The sequence below is a fragment of the Nakaseomyces bracarensis genome, assembly GCF_045282275.1.
Source record: "Nakaseomyces bracarensis strain CBM3 chromosome Unknown Scaff12_0, whole genome shotgun sequence".
Taxonomy (NCBI): domain Eukaryota; kingdom Fungi; phylum Ascomycota; class Saccharomycetes; order Saccharomycetales; family Saccharomycetaceae; genus Nakaseomyces; species Nakaseomyces bracarensis.
The window spans coordinates 1064426-1081695 of NW_027263958.1; the positions used below are offsets into that span (position 1 = coordinate 1064426).

The 17270-nt window shown below is 36.4% G+C and overlaps 6 protein-coding genes across 6 annotated transcripts; 2 read left to right on the forward strand and 4 right to left on the reverse strand.

Annotated features, from left to right (window-relative positions):
• Positions 1-1064: 1064 nt before the first annotated feature.
• On the forward strand, positions 1065-2139 carry RNJ42_03869 (40S ribosomal protein eS6; the record flags this gene model as incomplete). The annotated part of the gene is made up of 2 exons (XM_071054033.1): positions 1065-1070; positions 1435-2139. The coding sequence occupies 2 exons, from the start codon at positions 1065-1067 to the stop codon at positions 2137-2139; spliced, it is 711 nt and encodes a 236-aa protein (XP_070910445.1).
• A 794-nt stretch (positions 2140-2933) lies between these two features.
• REG1 (protein phosphatase regulator REG1) lies at positions 2934-5960 on the reverse strand (the record flags this gene model as incomplete). Its single annotated transcript, XM_071054034.1, has 1 exon — positions 2934-5960. The coding sequence occupies one exon, from the start codon at positions 5958-5960 to the stop codon at positions 2934-2936; it is 3027 nt and encodes a 1008-aa protein (XP_070910446.1).
• Positions 5961-6592: 632 nt separating this feature from the next.
• Positions 6593-8038, reverse strand: RAD28 (Rad28p; the record flags this gene model as incomplete). The annotated part of the gene is made up of 1 exon (XM_071054035.1): positions 6593-8038. One exon carries the CDS (start codon positions 8036-8038, stop codon positions 6593-6595), a length of 1446 nt encoding a protein of 481 aa, XP_070910447.1.
• A 272-nt stretch (positions 8039-8310) lies between these two features.
• PST2 (flavodoxin-like fold family protein) lies at positions 8311-8907 on the reverse strand (the record flags this gene model as incomplete). Its single annotated transcript, XM_071054036.1, has 1 exon — positions 8311-8907. One exon carries the CDS (start codon positions 8905-8907, stop codon positions 8311-8313), a length of 597 nt encoding a protein of 198 aa, XP_070910448.1.
• Positions 8908-10949: 2042 nt separating this feature from the next.
• On the forward strand, positions 10950-11903 carry MRH1 (Mrh1p; the record flags this gene model as incomplete). Its single annotated transcript, XM_071054037.1, has 1 exon — positions 10950-11903. One exon carries the CDS (start codon positions 10950-10952, stop codon positions 11901-11903), a length of 954 nt encoding a protein of 317 aa, XP_070910449.1.
• Positions 11904-12957: 1054 nt separating this feature from the next.
• Positions 12958-15390, reverse strand: LYS14 (Lys14p; the record flags this gene model as incomplete). Its single annotated transcript, XM_071054038.1, has 1 exon — positions 12958-15390. The coding sequence occupies one exon, from the start codon at positions 15388-15390 to the stop codon at positions 12958-12960; it is 2433 nt and encodes an 810-aa protein (XP_070910450.1).
• Between the last annotated feature and the right edge of the window lie 1880 nt (positions 15391-17270).

Sequence of the window (17270 nt, forward strand, 5' to 3'; positions counted from 1 at the left end):
ACCTCAGCATATTAATAGAAATACTAATAGTTAATTGACAATATCTATTTTTATGTGTAAGTCTAATTTTAGATCTTAATCTATTTTTAACCACGTCGATCCAAAAACCTTAATTTTATCTAAAAGGTCTGTAATAGCCCTTCACCAAAAGAAAAAAATATACAGTCTAATAAAATGATATGACAGCCAATACTATGCTAAATCCATATATACATTACCCGGTAGGTCGATTGATGTTATGCTCTACAAGAAATTTTGAATGACTGCTTTATTGAGATTAACATCCGTACACCCTTGGCTGACATCTTATAATCAAGGAAGAATTACTATTATTTTTCTACATTACCCAAACAGGAATTATTTTAATTTTTTTTCTCGTTTTTTCTTATACTAGCTGTACAGTCTAATACCGTAGCATAGGTTCAGTTTTGCCCCATAGCCAATTCTACGTTGCAGCTGGAAATAGGAATTAACGTTCTACTGGAAAATTCTGCTTCTGGCTTCTGTTTATTGGGTTTCAGTATCCTCTGTGCAGTTTGCTGTTTGATTGTCTATTGGGTTGGGTAGGCTCAGGGATTCCCAGGAAATTGACGCAACCCCATTTTGTCTCGCTGAGCAAAGGTCCCAGCCTGAACCTGCGTTTTAGGCCCAGGCTGGACGGCTAGTGGAAGGGACACTGTGAGTTCAGGCTCAGGCTCAGGCTCAGGCTCAGGCTTAGTGGTGATGGTCCTGAGACCTAGGCTGGAAGACTCTAGCAAATGCTCGTGCCAAAGAGCCACAGACCCCATAGAGAGGTAGAGTGGCACAGAGAGAGAGAGACAGAGACAGAGAGAGAGGCCAAACCACTGAGAGAGTATCCTGGGATGGGAAAAAGTGAAAAATTCTGAGCTTTGGGTTGTATTGAATATATGTGATTCGTTGGGCGTCTAAAATCCTGCACGTAGTGGTAATTAGTATTGTATAATTTTTTTAAAAGTATTAATTGTTCATATTTCAGATACTTTTTTCTTTGTTTTATTAACAATCACCCCGAAAGACCCTCGAGAAGCGATAACTGAGCGATAATGAAGGTATGTTATACCAACGAACTAATAAGGATAGTATAAATGGAATAGATAATCAATACAGGAGAGAACCATAGAGACTATTAAAAATGATAAAGACTAATAGAAAACAGTGAAATGGAGGCTACAGAGTTTAGACAATGAGTTACTCTTTAAAAAGATTGTGGATGTAGCAGAATGTTATGGTCTCTTTGAACTTTCAATGACATTTGATAAATTCCATAAATACCAACAAAAAAAATATATTGAATTTTTAATACTAACAATTAATTTCATTGTTTTAATTATTTTTTACTCTATTTGAAGAAGTAGATTTTATTGTGCAGCCATGCACAGAAAAAAATAATGGACAATAAGTTTTAATATACAGTTGAACATTTCCTACCCAGTTAACGGTACCCAAAAGACTGTCGAAGTCGATGACGAACACCGTGTCCGTGTCTTCTACGACAAGAGAATCGGCCAAGAAGTCGATGGTGAAGCTGTCGGTGACGAATTCAAGGGTTACACCTTCAAGATTTCCGGTGGTAACGACAAGCAAGGTTTCCCAATGAAGCAAGGTGTCTTGTTGCCAACCAGAGTTAAGTTGTTGTTGGCTAAGGGTCACTCCTGTTACAGACCAAGACGTACTGGTGAAAGAAAGAGAAAGTCCGTCAGAGGTGCCATCGTTGGTCCAGATTTGGCTGTCTTGTCCTTGGTTATCGTCAAGAAGGGTGAGCAAGAACTAGAAGGTGTTACTGACACTACTGTTCCAAAGAGATTGGGTCCAAAGAGAGCCAACAACATCAGAAAGTTCTTCGGTTTGACCAAGGAAGATGATGTCCGTGACTTCGTTATCAGAAGAGAAGTTACCAAGGGTGAAAAGACCTACACCAAGGCTCCAAAGATCCAAAGATTGGTTACTCCACAAAGATTGCAAAGAAAGAGATACCAAAGAAACTTGAAGGTCAAGAACGCTCAAGCTCAAAGAGAAGCCGCTGCCGAATACGCTCAATTGTTGGCTAAGAGATTGGCTGAGAGAAAGGCTGAAAAGGCTGAGACCAGAAAGAGAAGAGCTTCTTCTTTGAAGGCTTAAATTTGAGAATCGATTTAAAAAAAACAACTATGTACTTCTTTTTTTTAATTCTTTTTTCAATTTAATGCGTTTCTAAATTTTTAAAGTTTCAAATCATATGTGTCTCGAATCTGTATTCAATAATTTTGCAGAGTATCAGTATCGTTTGTTGGCTTGTCCTTTGGACATATGTTTGTTTCTACATTTACCATCCCCTTATTAACTATTTGATTCGAGGTTGTAATGATTTACTAAAAATAAATGTTCACCTCCGCATTTAATTTTTTAAATTACATCGTTTTCATATAAATTTATGTATTTTACCCAATAAACAAAAAATATCAAAATCACAATTTTTCAATAATGCAGTTAATCTCTATGCGGCATCTTCTTTTCATAGAAAAAATCCTGATGGTACTTTTACTTAGTAGATACATGATTTAATGAAATATAAATTAGAAGTATATGTAAATGTGCAAAATAATAATGTTGGAATACTAACATAAAAAAAATAACAAATTTCCTAGTATGAAGTTGAATAATTGCTAGAGTATTGGTAAAAATAAAGAGTTTGAAATATAATTTGAATAAAAAAGAAAAGAAAATGTCACCTCTGCAATATAATAGAAAATTTTGTATCCAATAATTTAAGAGCATTAGTCTAACTGAAAAGAGGAATGATGCCAAAGTTCATGATGCAATGACGAATTAAATAACCGTAAATTTGACAGATGGGAATAAATGTAATAATCAAACATAATTGAATCATCTAAGTAATAATCGTGATCAACACGAAAATGCTGAATGCTCTAATTTTATTTGTCATCAGTTTTCTTCCATGAACTTATATACTTACTTGCCGCACTTTTGGCATTTTTCATCATTTTTTGTAAACTTTCATTACTCAAGTCTTTTGTACTGTTCTCATTATCGGATTCAGTAGTGTGACTCTGTTTGCCAGTGACATTCGTTGAAGATTGCAATGGAGATGTAGAAATGTTTGATTTATCAGATAAGATACCTTCTTTATTAATAACTGATTTTACAGAATCATATCTTGGCGAGAATGAACCTTTGATTGCAATATCACTTGCAGCTACATCAGGTGCCGAAATAGAATTCGATGGAATTTTGAAATTCTTCGATAAATCGTTCGAAGAGATGCGGTTAGATGGTGGGTGAGGTGAGCGTTTATCGCCAATTGATGAAACGGTGGCATGGCCTTGCGGATTGACAGGTTTTGGCGTTTCAATTCCAAAAAAACCTGTACTTTCAGAACTGTCAGAACTGTCCTCATCACCACTATCAGAATTAAATATAAAACTTTTGGACGACTGATTGCGCTTTAGCTGAGGGGTGGTCGTTCCTGATCCACTTCTTTGCTCTGTATTAAAATTTGGGACATTAATAGATTCACCTGTTATAAAACTTCTAGTTTTTATTGGAGGAATGTAATCAGAGTTGCTGTCCTGCTGGATGGAAAGATCTTTAATAGATGTGGCAGTGCCTGACTTTCCTAAGGTAACAGTTCTCTTCAGTGATAATCCCTCATCAGAAGCACTATCCTCATCGCTATCTAATATTTCATCGTCCTCGTCACTACTATTCAATTGAGAGTCTTCAATAAACTGCTGTTCTTCATCAGAGGAGCTGTAGCCTTGACCTTTGTCATATAGGAAATCTTGCCTAGATGGTGAAGCTGAACCTGTTGAAGCAGATTGAAAAATAGGTGAGTCTTTACTTTTTTTAGATAATATTGGAGGTGTATTAGATGGTGACGGCATCATTACCTTATGAGCTTGTAAGTCCCCTGCAGGAAGAGGAAATTCATATGGAGATTGGTCTTCGTCGACTAATGAAGTATCTAGACCAATGCCCTCTGGCACATCTATGATATCGCAATGATCTAAAGGTAGGAAATTTGATGTATCACCAGTATACACCGAATTATAGTCATAGATATAATCATAACCTCTGGAAGTATTAACATTATGTGAAATAGCGTTACCATAGTTGTTGATGTCACTATTTTCAGATTCTTCGTCAGATCCATAATTAAGTGTTGTGGCAGGTAGGAGCTTAATAATCGGACGGACCCCATGTCTCGATTTCGCAGAGCCGATAGAAGAAGTATCAGTAACAGGAGAATGTATACCTGAATCTGATCTTCTTGAAAACCTTGCATTGATAAATAGACCCCCGAAATCTTCTTCTTCTTCCTCCTCTCCTTCATCTGATTGGGATGAGGATGAAGAATCTGATAATTGTTTTTCAGTCTCCGGTATTTTTTTGTTAGTATCAGGGGAAGCACCTCCACGACGAACAAATCTGATATTGTTATTTGAAGGTGCACTGCTAGGAGTGACAGGTCTTGTAGTTTCATCTTCAGATTCAGCATTATCTTCTACCTTCATACTACTTTCTGAGCTAGAGTATCGTAGGGCCATACATTGTTCCACTCTGTCATTGAAGTGTATATGTCTTTTAGGTGTATTCTTCTTTTGTTTGATATTAGTAGTTGAACTTGATGAAGGAGTTGTCAGGATTGACGATAACGGAGGCTTCGATGAGTTGGCCGCCTCTATCGAAGGTGATTGTGCGCTTGGGTCGCTTAATAAAGGAGATGCTACTAATGGGGATGCGGAAGTACTTGCGTATCTTAGGTTATTGGCAGGACTTGCTGAATTTCTGATTTCATTTGCTGGACTTGCACCATCTCTATAATGTATGTTTGGACTGGCAGAAGAGTTTCTCTGGATGCTGTGAATATTGTTTTCACTGTTTTCTCTACTAGGTTGCCTACTAGAAGATCTACTCTGTGGAGTGTAATAATACTGAGCATTAACTCTGGCAGCTAAAGCATCGTAGTCATCATGAACATCCTTTGAACCGTTGGGATCCATTACAACAGAGGCATGTTTCATATCATTTACATGTTTTCTAGCTTCATTTAGTTTCCACAGGGCGTTCTCTTCGATGATTTCCGATACGGTACGCTTTTTCAGAATAGGTTTAGGAGTTACTGATCTTGCCCCATTACTGTGGTGATGACGAAGTCGCTTTGAAGTCTCGTCATCAGAGCCATAACCCCTATGTAGGTCTGGGTCAGAGTCAGTTTCATCTTCATCATTAGTACTCTTAATCTTCTGGTTCTTTTTCTTATGTTCATCACGCACTATGGGACCGTACAACCATGTGACATCAGAATCTTTTGACCAGTTTAATATTTCCGGGGAAACCGTCTTCAAGTGATTCCTAGCCTTAGCCCAAGTTCTCCACGAAGCATTCTCCAGTCTTGCAGCGTTCACCAGATCTACATCCCTTTTCTTCTTCTTCAAAATGATGTACTTCCAAGAGTTTGAGATCTCAGACTCCTTCCAATGATGCGAGAGGTAGTCAACATGTCTCTCTGGCTCTACCACAACATCGTTGTCATCCTGCGGGATGAAGTAGTTATCGTTATCAGCAGGTGGCGGGGACACGGACGTAGAATGTTCATGTAGGTTATCGTAGCGTTCGGGATCGTTGTTATAGTAGTCTTCTTTCTCCATGCTGACACCATTTCTGTCGGCTTCTCCCTGGCCTTCACCTTGGCCTTGCCCTTCCGCACCTTCTTCATCACCATCCTTCTCCAACAGCTTCTTCGTAGGATCTATAAACTCGTCTAATAAACCCATTGATCGCGTCCTCTTCAAGTTAAAAGTAGATTTCTTGAACGCATCCTCATCTTCAGCCTCAACTGCCATCGATACAGAAGGACCCATGTCTTCATAATCATCATATGGTAAATCCTTCTTATCTTTATCCTCTTTCTTAAAATAATCAGCTAAATTAGTAGACATAGTTGTAAATAAAAGTTCTCCTATTTGTTTCTGTAATCTTTCTATCGTAAATCAATATCCTATATTTTATAATATTCTTATTTCCCAGTGTGTTTTATTTGCTATATATTTTTTTGTTTCCTCCGTTTGTATCTTGTCTAACCAATATTGATTAGTCGTTCTTGATCTGTAGAGATATCTAGTCCTCTGTTGTGAGTGTGTGTGGGGGGGATTGATATTTTTAATTAAAAAAAGACTTCTTCCTTGAGTATAAGGAATGGTTTTTTTTTTAATTAAAAAAAGAAGGGAAAAAAAAAAGGAAGAATAGAATGTTTCAAATAAGTAAACCTATTTCTTTCTTGATTAAATGGGCTTCTCAAATCAATACAATATAGAATATAATATTAAAATAACCCCTCTATTATAAATAAATTGCTTTCAAAGTTTAAACAAAAGAAAGAGAGATTTCATTAAGAAAAAAAAAAGAGGCGACTTCTTTTTTCCTTTCTCCCCCTGCCCTGAAAAACGAGGCAGGACAAAACAGAAAAATTATAGCTGTGTAGAGAGAAGTCTCCGCCAGGGTAACTTTATCTATACATAACGGATATATATTAGTTTATAAGCTCATACCTATTTTAAATGATGCAATATTTCTATGTCATCTCTACTATGTAGCCGTCGTTGGTTCCTAGGAAGAGTCGGAGGCCGATTCCGTTGTTTAGGGAGCGTTGGAGGCACATTCCGCCGAACAATTTCTTGTTTCTCTTGATAGTTTTGACGAGTTTGGATTTCGTGTGTTGTAGGTCGTTCTCGTAGTCGTAGTGGAACTTGTCTAGGTATTTGCCGGAATCAGTCTCGAATATCTGGATCTCGCCGTAGTCTGTGCTTACCAAGAGGTACTTGTCGAACCATTCGAGTCTCTGAGAGGTACGGTACTTGTTCTGTTCTTTGTTGCGGAGAGGGTCGATAGTGCTACCTCCCAAAGTACGGCAACCGTTGTTGGTTAAGTTCAGGGCTTCGTCTTCTCCTCCTTCTCCTACTTGTGCATTTACTTCTGTTTCTGGTACTGATTCTGGCTCAATTGTCTCGAGGTTTAATTGGAATGGTGTCCATAAGCGGATACGTCCGTCTGTGCCGATAGTTACTAGTTCATTTCCGTCCTGGTTCCATGTCAACCCGTTGCAACTCTTCAGGTGTGCTCTACCTGAAGCTGCAGCACTTCCACAGGGAACAAGGTCAAAGAGCGGGGCACCCACCATCCTTATGTCCCATATTTTACAACTGCCTGCAGCATCACCAGTAGCCAGTATATAGCCATTACGAGGATGAAACTGACAACATAGCACGGGGTCCCGCATCGGTGACTTAGACCCCAGTTGTAACGATTGGTCACTGCTGGCCATTTTCATGTCTATGATTCTAGGGTAATAATCATCTGTTACCACAGCAACCTGTGTTTGCGTTGCCTTGTTATTGTCTATGCCATTGACTCTGTAACCAAGGTTATAGCTTTTGACTGACTCGAAGGTAGCCGTGTCCCAAACTTTGACGAAGTTATCGTTTGACCCAGTGAAGAAGATACCGTTATCGGGGCCGTACCAACACAGGCTGGTGACTCCAAAGTTGTGTGCTTCATTTCTGGCTGTGGTATTCAGTGGTGTGGGCTGTGCCATCGCGGTCCCATGGTTAGATTTCCTGTACATCTTGTACTTATAGCTCCTGGTCTCGAAAGAATGGTAAAATTTGACGTCCTTATCATCTTCACGGTGTCTTTTCCCCTTTACATACCTGGCATCCTCTAGTTTCGTAGTATTGTCATCATTTAGCTTACGAGTGACGTACTGACTTCTCCTGTTAACCAACCCATTGTGTGCCAGTTTACCGTCTAAGTCCCATAACGCCACAGAACCGTCGTAACTTCCACTTAGCAGCAGGTTCCCAATCGTAGTGTCACATTTCAAGGCAGAGACACCAGCGGAAGTAGCTGTAGAGTGTCTATTTGGCGCGTGAGAGTATACCCTTAGCGAGTCGTTAGTGATTGAGTCATTTATCGTCGACGCATGGTTCTCAAATAACCTTTCGAAGGCCAACTTATTCATAATATTATTTCTTTTTTCTTGTATATGATCTTCGTATTACCGATATATTATATTATACTTAGTTCAATTGAGAGTATTGTTGTTAAAAAAAAAAATGATTTTTTTTATATTATGTTATATATATATATATTTAGAGGGAAAGAACTTGCTCTCCCCTTTTACTATAATATATAATATACGGAATATAGAAGGTTTTTGTTTTCTATCATTAAAAGTTAAGGTAAAATTAAAGCAGGTTTAAAAAAATAAAAGATTTTGTTTTCTTAATTGCTTTAGAACTTCTTGACAGTTTCGAAGAAGGTCTTACCTTGGATTTCGTGGATCTTCAATTCCAAAGCGGATGGAGATCTGGAACCGTCAGCACCAGCGATGGTACCAGCACCCCATGGAGAACCACCGTGGACTTCTTCCAAGTTGGTCAATTCTGGGAAAGCGTTCTTGTAACCCAATGGGACGAAGATGATACCGTGGTGAGCCAAGGTAGACAAGGAGTTGATGATGGTAGCTTCGTTACCACCACCGGTACCGGTGGAGACGAAAGCACCAGCGACCTTACCGTGTAGAGCACCCTTAGCCCATAGACCACCGGTTCTGTCCCAGAAAGCCTTCCATTGAGCTGGGAAGTTACCGAATCTGGTTGGGATACCGAACAAGAAAGCATCGTATTCGGTCAAGGTGTCTTGAGTAGCAATTGGGTAGTCTGGCTTTGGAGCACCACCTAGAGCCTTAACGACCTCTGGGGACAAAGTCTCTTGGACTTGGAAGATGTCAGCTTGACCACCAGCAGCTTCAACACCCTTCTTCTCAGCTTCAGCAATAGTAGCGGTGTGACCGTACAAAGTGTAGATAATGATAGCAACCTTTGGCATTTTTTTTTTATTATTAGTATTTATATGTGTTTAGGAATAATTCCGTTTATTGATATATGTTTATAACAGGAAGAAAGTAATCGAGAGACAGATACAATAAAAACAACTTAATAGCCCTTTTTATATCATTTTTTTTTTTTCAATCTCTGTGTCTTCTCCCCCTTTGTACCCCTTTGGCTCTCTCTCTGCCTTAAGCTCTCTTCTTGGAACTTTTTTGGTGTTTTTTCCTCGGTGCTAATGGAGAAAAACAAAGGGGTGGAGGAAAGCCCAATTGCCCTATTTGTTGTATTGTAGTACTGTGTTGTGTATGGTGTTGTAGTATTGTACTGTATTGTATGGTGTTGTATGGTACTGTGGCAGTACAGTGTATTACTACAGTATTATACAATGTATAATGTAATTCAAAACGTGTGTCTGTGTTTCTCTGTGTGTGTGTGAAGTACACCCGTGTTGTCTCTTAGAGAGGAAGAGAAACCCAGCCACAACTATTTTTTTTTCTATACAAACACACAGTAGAAACCACGGTAGAAAGAAAAAAAAAAGGGGGTCGCCCTCGAAGACTGCTAATTGGGCTTGGGAGGAGGGTTTCACATAAAAATCTTTCTACTCCTGGGTTTAGTACCTTTTCACGACTAATAAAAAAAAAGGGGGGGGAGGAGCACAACGAGAAGTTGACAGGTCAAAAATGATAAAAAAAAAAAAGGAGAATTACTATAGAATCACATAATGTCACTCTGTACTAACACACATAATCATGAAATTGAGTTTCTAATTGAAAGAAAACCAAAACTTACATAATTTTCTTCTCCTTAAAATTGATAGGTTACTATGGATGTTGTCAGCCTTGTGCCTTTTTTCCTTTTTTTTTTCTTCCTCGTTCTTAAACCTTCCTTTTCTTCTCCTTTCCTGATATACTGGTATACGTTCGAACATCTGCCATTTCTGTACAGAGTGATATCATGGTGTACTAATATCACGTTTTGTATCACTGTCTTAAGCGTGATTATAGTATACAATGATGTGTCTTCGTATATAATATATGTTGTGGTTGGGGGGAGCGAGGGAAGGGGAAAAATAAAAAATAAAAAAAGTGGGACATTTGTCGTATAAAAACTTTTGAGACATTTTTTTTTGGTTGGGTTACGTCATTAGAGTTTTTGTTTCTTTGTATAGTTTTTTTACTCAAAAGGGTAATAAAAGCAAGCCTAGAAAGAACAAAAGAAAAAAAAAAAGGAGGTCTGTTTGTTCCTAATTAGGAACTTTTTGGAGTGTTTGTTTGTTTATCTTTTTTCTTTTGTTTACTATATACCAAATAGGTAATTTAAAGTCCCTTCTCCGTTTGAATATTCGGGGATTGGGTTAACTCTACTTCACTGTAATTCTTAGCTCGATTAACTCAGCTACTTCACTAACTCTTAGCTCAGCTTCATTTAATTGTGTTATTTCCCTCAATTAAGAACGGAGAGATGAGAGAGAGAGAGAGAGACTCCTTCAAGGTCGGAACGAGAAGTCTGATATACTTTTTTCTACAAGAACTCAGCTGTATAGAGAGAGACTAGCCCTTGTGTGGAAAATGCCCTTGTCTTGAAGTGAATGGGGGATATTAAAATGAAGTAACGAAAACCATGAATAGACGAACCCAAACTAAAATAAATAAATAAATAAAAAAAAAGGAAAAGGAATAACTAGATAGCAATGTTAGTAATCGTATGAATGAAAAAGGATTCTCCTTTTTTTTTTACCTTTGTTTTGGTTTAAATTACTTTTACGAAATCAACATAATAAAAGAAATAATAAAAAAAAAAATTTTTTTTTTTATTTATTTAAATAGAACAAGCTAAAAGAAAGATAAATTAAGTAAAAAAAATACTAATAATTCTTATATTAATTAGCCATAAAAACTCACTTCATTTTTAATTACTAAAAAAATTTTTTATTAAAAAAAAAGTTCTTGCTTTTAATTTATCTTTGCTTTATTTTATTTGTTCATCTACCAAGAATAATACAAAAAACAAATTTAAAAAAGGGAAAAATATTAAGAGATGTCTTTTGTTGATTTGTATAAGAGAGGCGGTAACCAAGCCGTTAAGATCAACCCTCCAACGGGTACTGATTTCCACATTACCTCCCGTGGTTCTGATATCCACTGGGCTTTCTTCTGTGTCATGACTTTCTTCACCATCATCCTTGTTGTCCTGATGTTCAGAAAGGCCGCTAACGACAGATTGGTCTACTACACCGCTATTGCTCCATGTGCCTTCAGTGCCATCGCCTACTTCACCATGGCTTCTAACTTGGGTTGGGCCCCAGTTAAGGCTAAGTACACACACGTCCACGTCGACAACCAATCCGCTCACTTGGGTATTAGACAGATCTTCTACGCTAGATACATTGGTTGGTTCATGGCCCTACCATGGCCTGTTATCCAAGCTTCCTTGATGGGTAACACCCCAATTCTGCAAATCGCTTTCAACGTCGCTATGACTGAAATCTTCACTGTCGGTTTCTTGGTCGCCGCCGTCGTCCACTCTACTTACAAGTGGGGTTACATGACCATCGGTTGTGCCGGTGCCATCGTCACCTGGATCTCCGTCATGACCACCACCAGACACTTGGTTAAGGCCAGAGGTGACTCTGAGCTATGGAAGGCCTTCAACGGTTTCTTCGGTCTAACCATGTTCATCTGGGGTGTCTACCCAATCTGTTTTGGTCTATCCGACGGTGGTAACGTCTTGCAACCAGACTCCGCCTTCATCTTCTACGGTATCCTTGACTTGATCGTCCTATGTTTCATCCCATGTTTGTGGGTCCCAATCTCCGGCTACATCGGTTTGGAAAACATGGGTTTCAAGAAGGAAGAAGCTTTCCCAGGTGGTATGGCTCAAGCCCCAACCATGACCTCCATGGCAAAGTCCCCATCCATGGCAAAGTCTCCAACCATGTCTCCTTCCCCAACCCCAAAGGTCGGTAAGAAGGCTAAGAAGTCTAAGAAATAAACTTTGATTTAAAAATTTTGTTTTCATTATAAAGCTTTCATCAAAATTTATTTTCTTTCACTTCTAAATTATGTTTAATTTTTATTACTAACGCACATTAAATGTTTCCTCTTTTTTTTTTGTACAATTTGCAAATTGGAACAATGAACATATTTTTATTATTTGCCAACATTATAATTGTTGATCTAATTGTGAAAAATCATATTAAGTGGTGTTATTTGCCTGCTGGAAAAATTATTAATTTGTTTATTTATTTTTATTTTTTCATTTTTTCCCCCATGTTACTTTTTCCAAACCATACAAAATCTTTGATTTGATCTTTTCATTTTTTTATTATTTTATTTCTACATCCTTATTCGGTTGATTTTACATTTTATCCCTTCTGACTTAATATGAGCTGTTTGCTAATTGTATGGATACCTAACGTTGATATATCTAATTCCCTGTTCAAAACCTCATGATGATACCCAGAAAATTGGATAATACTTTTTTAATTTCAAAGCTTTAATTTTAATATTGATTGTAATTTCACATCTGGGGAAATAGATGATTGTTAGCGTGAGCTTAGCAAAAATTAGTAGTTGTTAACGATTAACGCTCAAATTTAAGGAAGGTATGAAAACAAAATGTACTATACAACCAACTATCGGACTTTTAAGGATTTAAGTTTCTGTTGAAATCACAGTAAACATACCAAAAACAAAAATTATTGCTTAATAATTTTTAATTATGAGACATTTTAGTTCTTCTGTCTCAAGTTTATAAAAAAAAAAACTTTATATTTTTCTTTTATAAATAAACATGTATCATAGAACAGCAGCAATAATCAATCACTTTTTCAAATATATTTGCTTTGTTTCAATATTTTTTAGTTGTTTTATTTTTTCGCAAAAATTATCTGTAGTTTAATCTGTATATAAATTATGAGAAAGTAAAAGAAGATGACGCTTAATTATTACAACAAATATTATCTATATAGAACATAGTTAAAATGGTAAGGAAAATAAAAACATAAAAAAATAAAAAAAAAATATGCAGAGTTTTAATAAATGGTTCACCAGGTTAGAACATCTTGATCAGCCAATTCATAGTTTGGATCAGATTCTTTTCCATACCAAACTCTTTCTAAACGATTTAGATTATGTTCTGTTAATCTGCTGAATCGTGATCCGTTCAACTTATAGTAGCTTCTCACTATGTCTCGGGTTTCCTCATCCATAGCGTTTAGTCCTGCAATCAGAACGGAAAAATTACTGTAACAAGTTCTTGGATTCATTGGCGGGTTTTCACTATCTAAAAACTTGAAATATGACATGATTCTCTTAACCACGTTTTGTATACTTAATGATTCCTTGGGAATACCCAATAGTTTGAGTAATACTATTAATAAGAATGATAGGACTTGTGTTTGATGGGATATATCATACCAACTGATTGCTATCTCTTCACCATTTCTTAAGGTTACCAAATCAATAGCATTATCATGAATACCGCTGTTTTTAGGATGTGATTGATGGTTGGGTGGGATGACGCCAGTTTTGTCTATAAATTCGTATTCTAGCTGCTTATCTATTTGCACTATGATTTTCTGTGTTTTAAAGTATGATAATGCGCTTTTAGTTAATTCAGATGTATCATTGGATGACCAAAGAAGGTAATCCAAATTCCTCTTAGAGAACAGATTTTGTTCATTTGAAGAGAATTCTTTCTTTTCTACTTTTCTGATGGCATTCAACGACTTGATTACTTCGGCAATAACCAAATCAAAATCTTCTTTATGCCCTCTAACCAAATTGAATTCATTCAGAGGAGTCATAATATTCAGAAATTTTAAAGAGTCAACGTATTGGAAATCATATGGGTCAAAAATTGCATCGATATCGGCCTCTTCTGTCAAAGAACCACCTAGCACAGTACTTACACCAGCGAATGTTTCCATAACTTTAAACCAACACTTCGCCACATTTAGTACTTTCGAGGAATTTCCCTTTGCAATCTTCTTGAAAAGATCTGTAACACCCTTCAAATGTGATCTCCATTGTGAGTCCATAGTATAGATACAATCCCATGCTAACATAATAACAGTTAGTATAATAGGCTCGATTTTTTGAATGACATTGGCTTCATTCTGGAATTGCTCGTTCAATAACGCAAGACATCTAGATAGGTACGCACAGTAATTTCTTTCATCCTCTAATTTATTCTCTTTTCTATGAAGAATTGATGCACCAGTGGCGAGAATTGCTGATAGCAAGTATGGTTCATTTCTAGCGAATGACAAAATAATATCTCTTAGTGGATTTGCTTGGTCTTGAAAGAATGGTGCAATCGAATCTAAACAATCATAATAGAACACTTGCAAATATTTATCATGGACACCACCAAGACGGAAAGATGCTAGTTTGGAATTAAATGTGATCACATTATTCACTAAGAATGAAATAGGAACACTATTAGTAGAGGACGTAGTCGGTGCCAGTAGTTCAGGGAAATCAAAATCCGGTATATCGAAGCTTTGATCATTGTCATTAATCAGGACAGAATCATGAAGTTTCATATTGACCATATCGTTAAGATTTTGCATAAGTAGGTTAGCATCAAAACCGTCCATCAGGTCTGCATTAAGCAGGACATTTGGTATGTCGTTATTTTTAGTCTCACTCTCGTTATTAGATAATGGCGTTTCTGGAGTGTGTCGATTCAACTCTGAGATAGAAGATGACTGAGCATCTGTTAGGTTACCATTTCCTGAGACAATGTTCCCATTGATCATTTTTTGTTCCATTGAATCATCGTCATCATCATGATCGCGAGACTTATTCTTGGCTTTCTTTCTCTTTTTATTTCTCGGATTCAATATATATACACAGTCTCTATTAAGTCTAGTGCATTGCCAACATTTAGGTTTACTCTCGTCACATTTCATTCTTCTTCTCTTACATTCAACACACCCATTCCTAGAATATTTTCTCTTGATAATATTACCTTCAGAATCCTTCACCATCGAAGATATATGGATATTAGGTTTGATGTCCTTTGACACAGCGGTGTTAGAGCCTGTGGCCAACGTATTATTGAAAGTGGCTAGCATCGATGGTGAGCTAAATGAATTTGAACCGCTTTGAACACTGTTAGAGGTGTTAATGTTATTACAGGGTGTATCGACTTGATACTGTGAATGTACTGTCAGTGGAGTAAAGCTGTTGTTGTTATTGTTAGAAATGACACTGGAATTTTGATTGACTAAGTCATTTCCAGTTCCACTTCCACTTCCACTCCCGTTGTTTTCAGATTCACTAGGTGTGTTTCCAACTGAGCTATACGATAATTCTATCTTCACCCGGTCTGAACTAGGATTAGTAATATTAGAGATGCTCTGATGAAGTTGCCGTGATTGCGGAGTATTACTTTGTAATGACTCCGGAGACAGGTAATAATCAGGATATTGCGACTTTTCCTCAGATTCCAGATTAATACTATCGAGCATCAAAAATTGTAATAGGTATTTTCAGAAATAGGATTTTTATTATTATAGATTTTCAATATAATTTTAATTTTTTCTTTTCCCTCCTATTGCCCTGAATAGAAAAAAATTTTAGTTTTAGAGTTAACTACTAATACTATCACAAATTTGCGGGGGGGTGATGATGAAGGGGGGTTGTAAAACTGTTCTATTTGCTGAAAGTGCCGATGAGTAACGAGTTTTATTATGATCTCATCACCTTTTTCTCTATTACAAAAGCTACGTTTATGGAATTTTTCACTATTTTTTTTTTTTTCAGGTAGTATTGATTTTTTGCGTGTCTGACTTGTCACTTCACTTATGTGGTTTGTTGCTTTGTCTTTGAAAGTTTGTGTCTCTGCATGCTTTTCTAACCAACAATAACGAGGAAGAATAGTAAAGAAAAACTATTCTAAGAAAACTCCGTAGATCATACATCTTCTATTTTCTTTATTAGTCTTCAAGAAGGACTAAAAAAAAAAACTCGCTTCAGAAATACCAGTACAACAGACTTCTGTTGTTAATGCTTTACATGCATTTGTTCCTTTGTGATCCAATTCCGTGCATTGAAGGGGATAAAAATCCATTTCCCGTCGGGATTTTTTTTTATACTGTTACGAGTTGAAGAGAGACTGTAATTTGAATCATTATGATGATTCAACGTGATATTCTTCATATTGGCAACAAAAGAAGGATAATGCAACTTGCCGCTATTCTAAACTTTGGTTGTTATTTCATACTAAAACAGGAAACCGCATCCCTTATTCATTACTCTTCTTGAGATATAATACTTTGTTTATTGTTGTTGGTTAGTCTTAGTTACCACTTGGTGGACACACAACATTTAGAATCATATAACTTTCATATTGGAGGGTTGGCCGAGTGGTCTAAGGCGGCAGACTTAAGATCTGTTGGACGGTTGTCCGCGCGAGTTCGAACCTCGCATCCTTCATTAATTTTTTTTTTCCTCATTAATTATAAAATTTATCCTTTTTTAATGTTTTGGACCGGTTAATATGGATTATAATTGGAAAAGATACTAAATTTCAATTGAACATCAATAAATAAAACAAATTTCAACTAAAACAAAACTATTCTTTTTTAAACGTATAAAAAGTAGTCAATAGCATATGAAGCAGAAAATTTTTCCTTATCCCTGTTAACATAAATCAATTATCATTTTTTAGATTGTCGCATTATGTGGGTTCATTCTTACATTTGTAGTAAACAACCCTCTGGATGCTTCATAATCAACAGAACCACTTGTTGATACTATTGTAAAAAAAAATATTTGAGGTCTATTCTTTCCTGAAGGGTTTTGATTCATATTTAGAAAAATAATAGCGTTTCTTATTTCTAAAAGGGAGAATGGTTGAGTCACATTTATTATATTCGTACATTATGTATAATTATTTACTCTTGACGACGTAACAATACAATATAAAGTTCCAAAAAAATTATCGAAATAGAATCACAAATTCCTATTTTCGGATAGTAAAAGCGGTTAGGTTAGTTACAGTATAAGTGATATAGCACACCATTTTCAAAAGAAAAAACAAGATCCAATATGGTTCTATAGTGTAGTGGTTATCACTCTCGGTTTTGATCCGAGCAACCCCGGTTCGAATCCGGGTAGGACCTGACCTATTTTTTTCATTATCAATCATGTACCCACCGTTAACAATGACTAAAATATTTAAATTTATGAAAATATTACACAGTATTTAATATAGAACAATTCTCTAATAGTAATTTTTGTGGTTTATCTTTAAATAATAGGTGGAATATACTATTGTTACTGAAATATTTAAATTTATGAAAATATTACACAGTATTTAATATAGAACAATTCTCTAATAGTAATT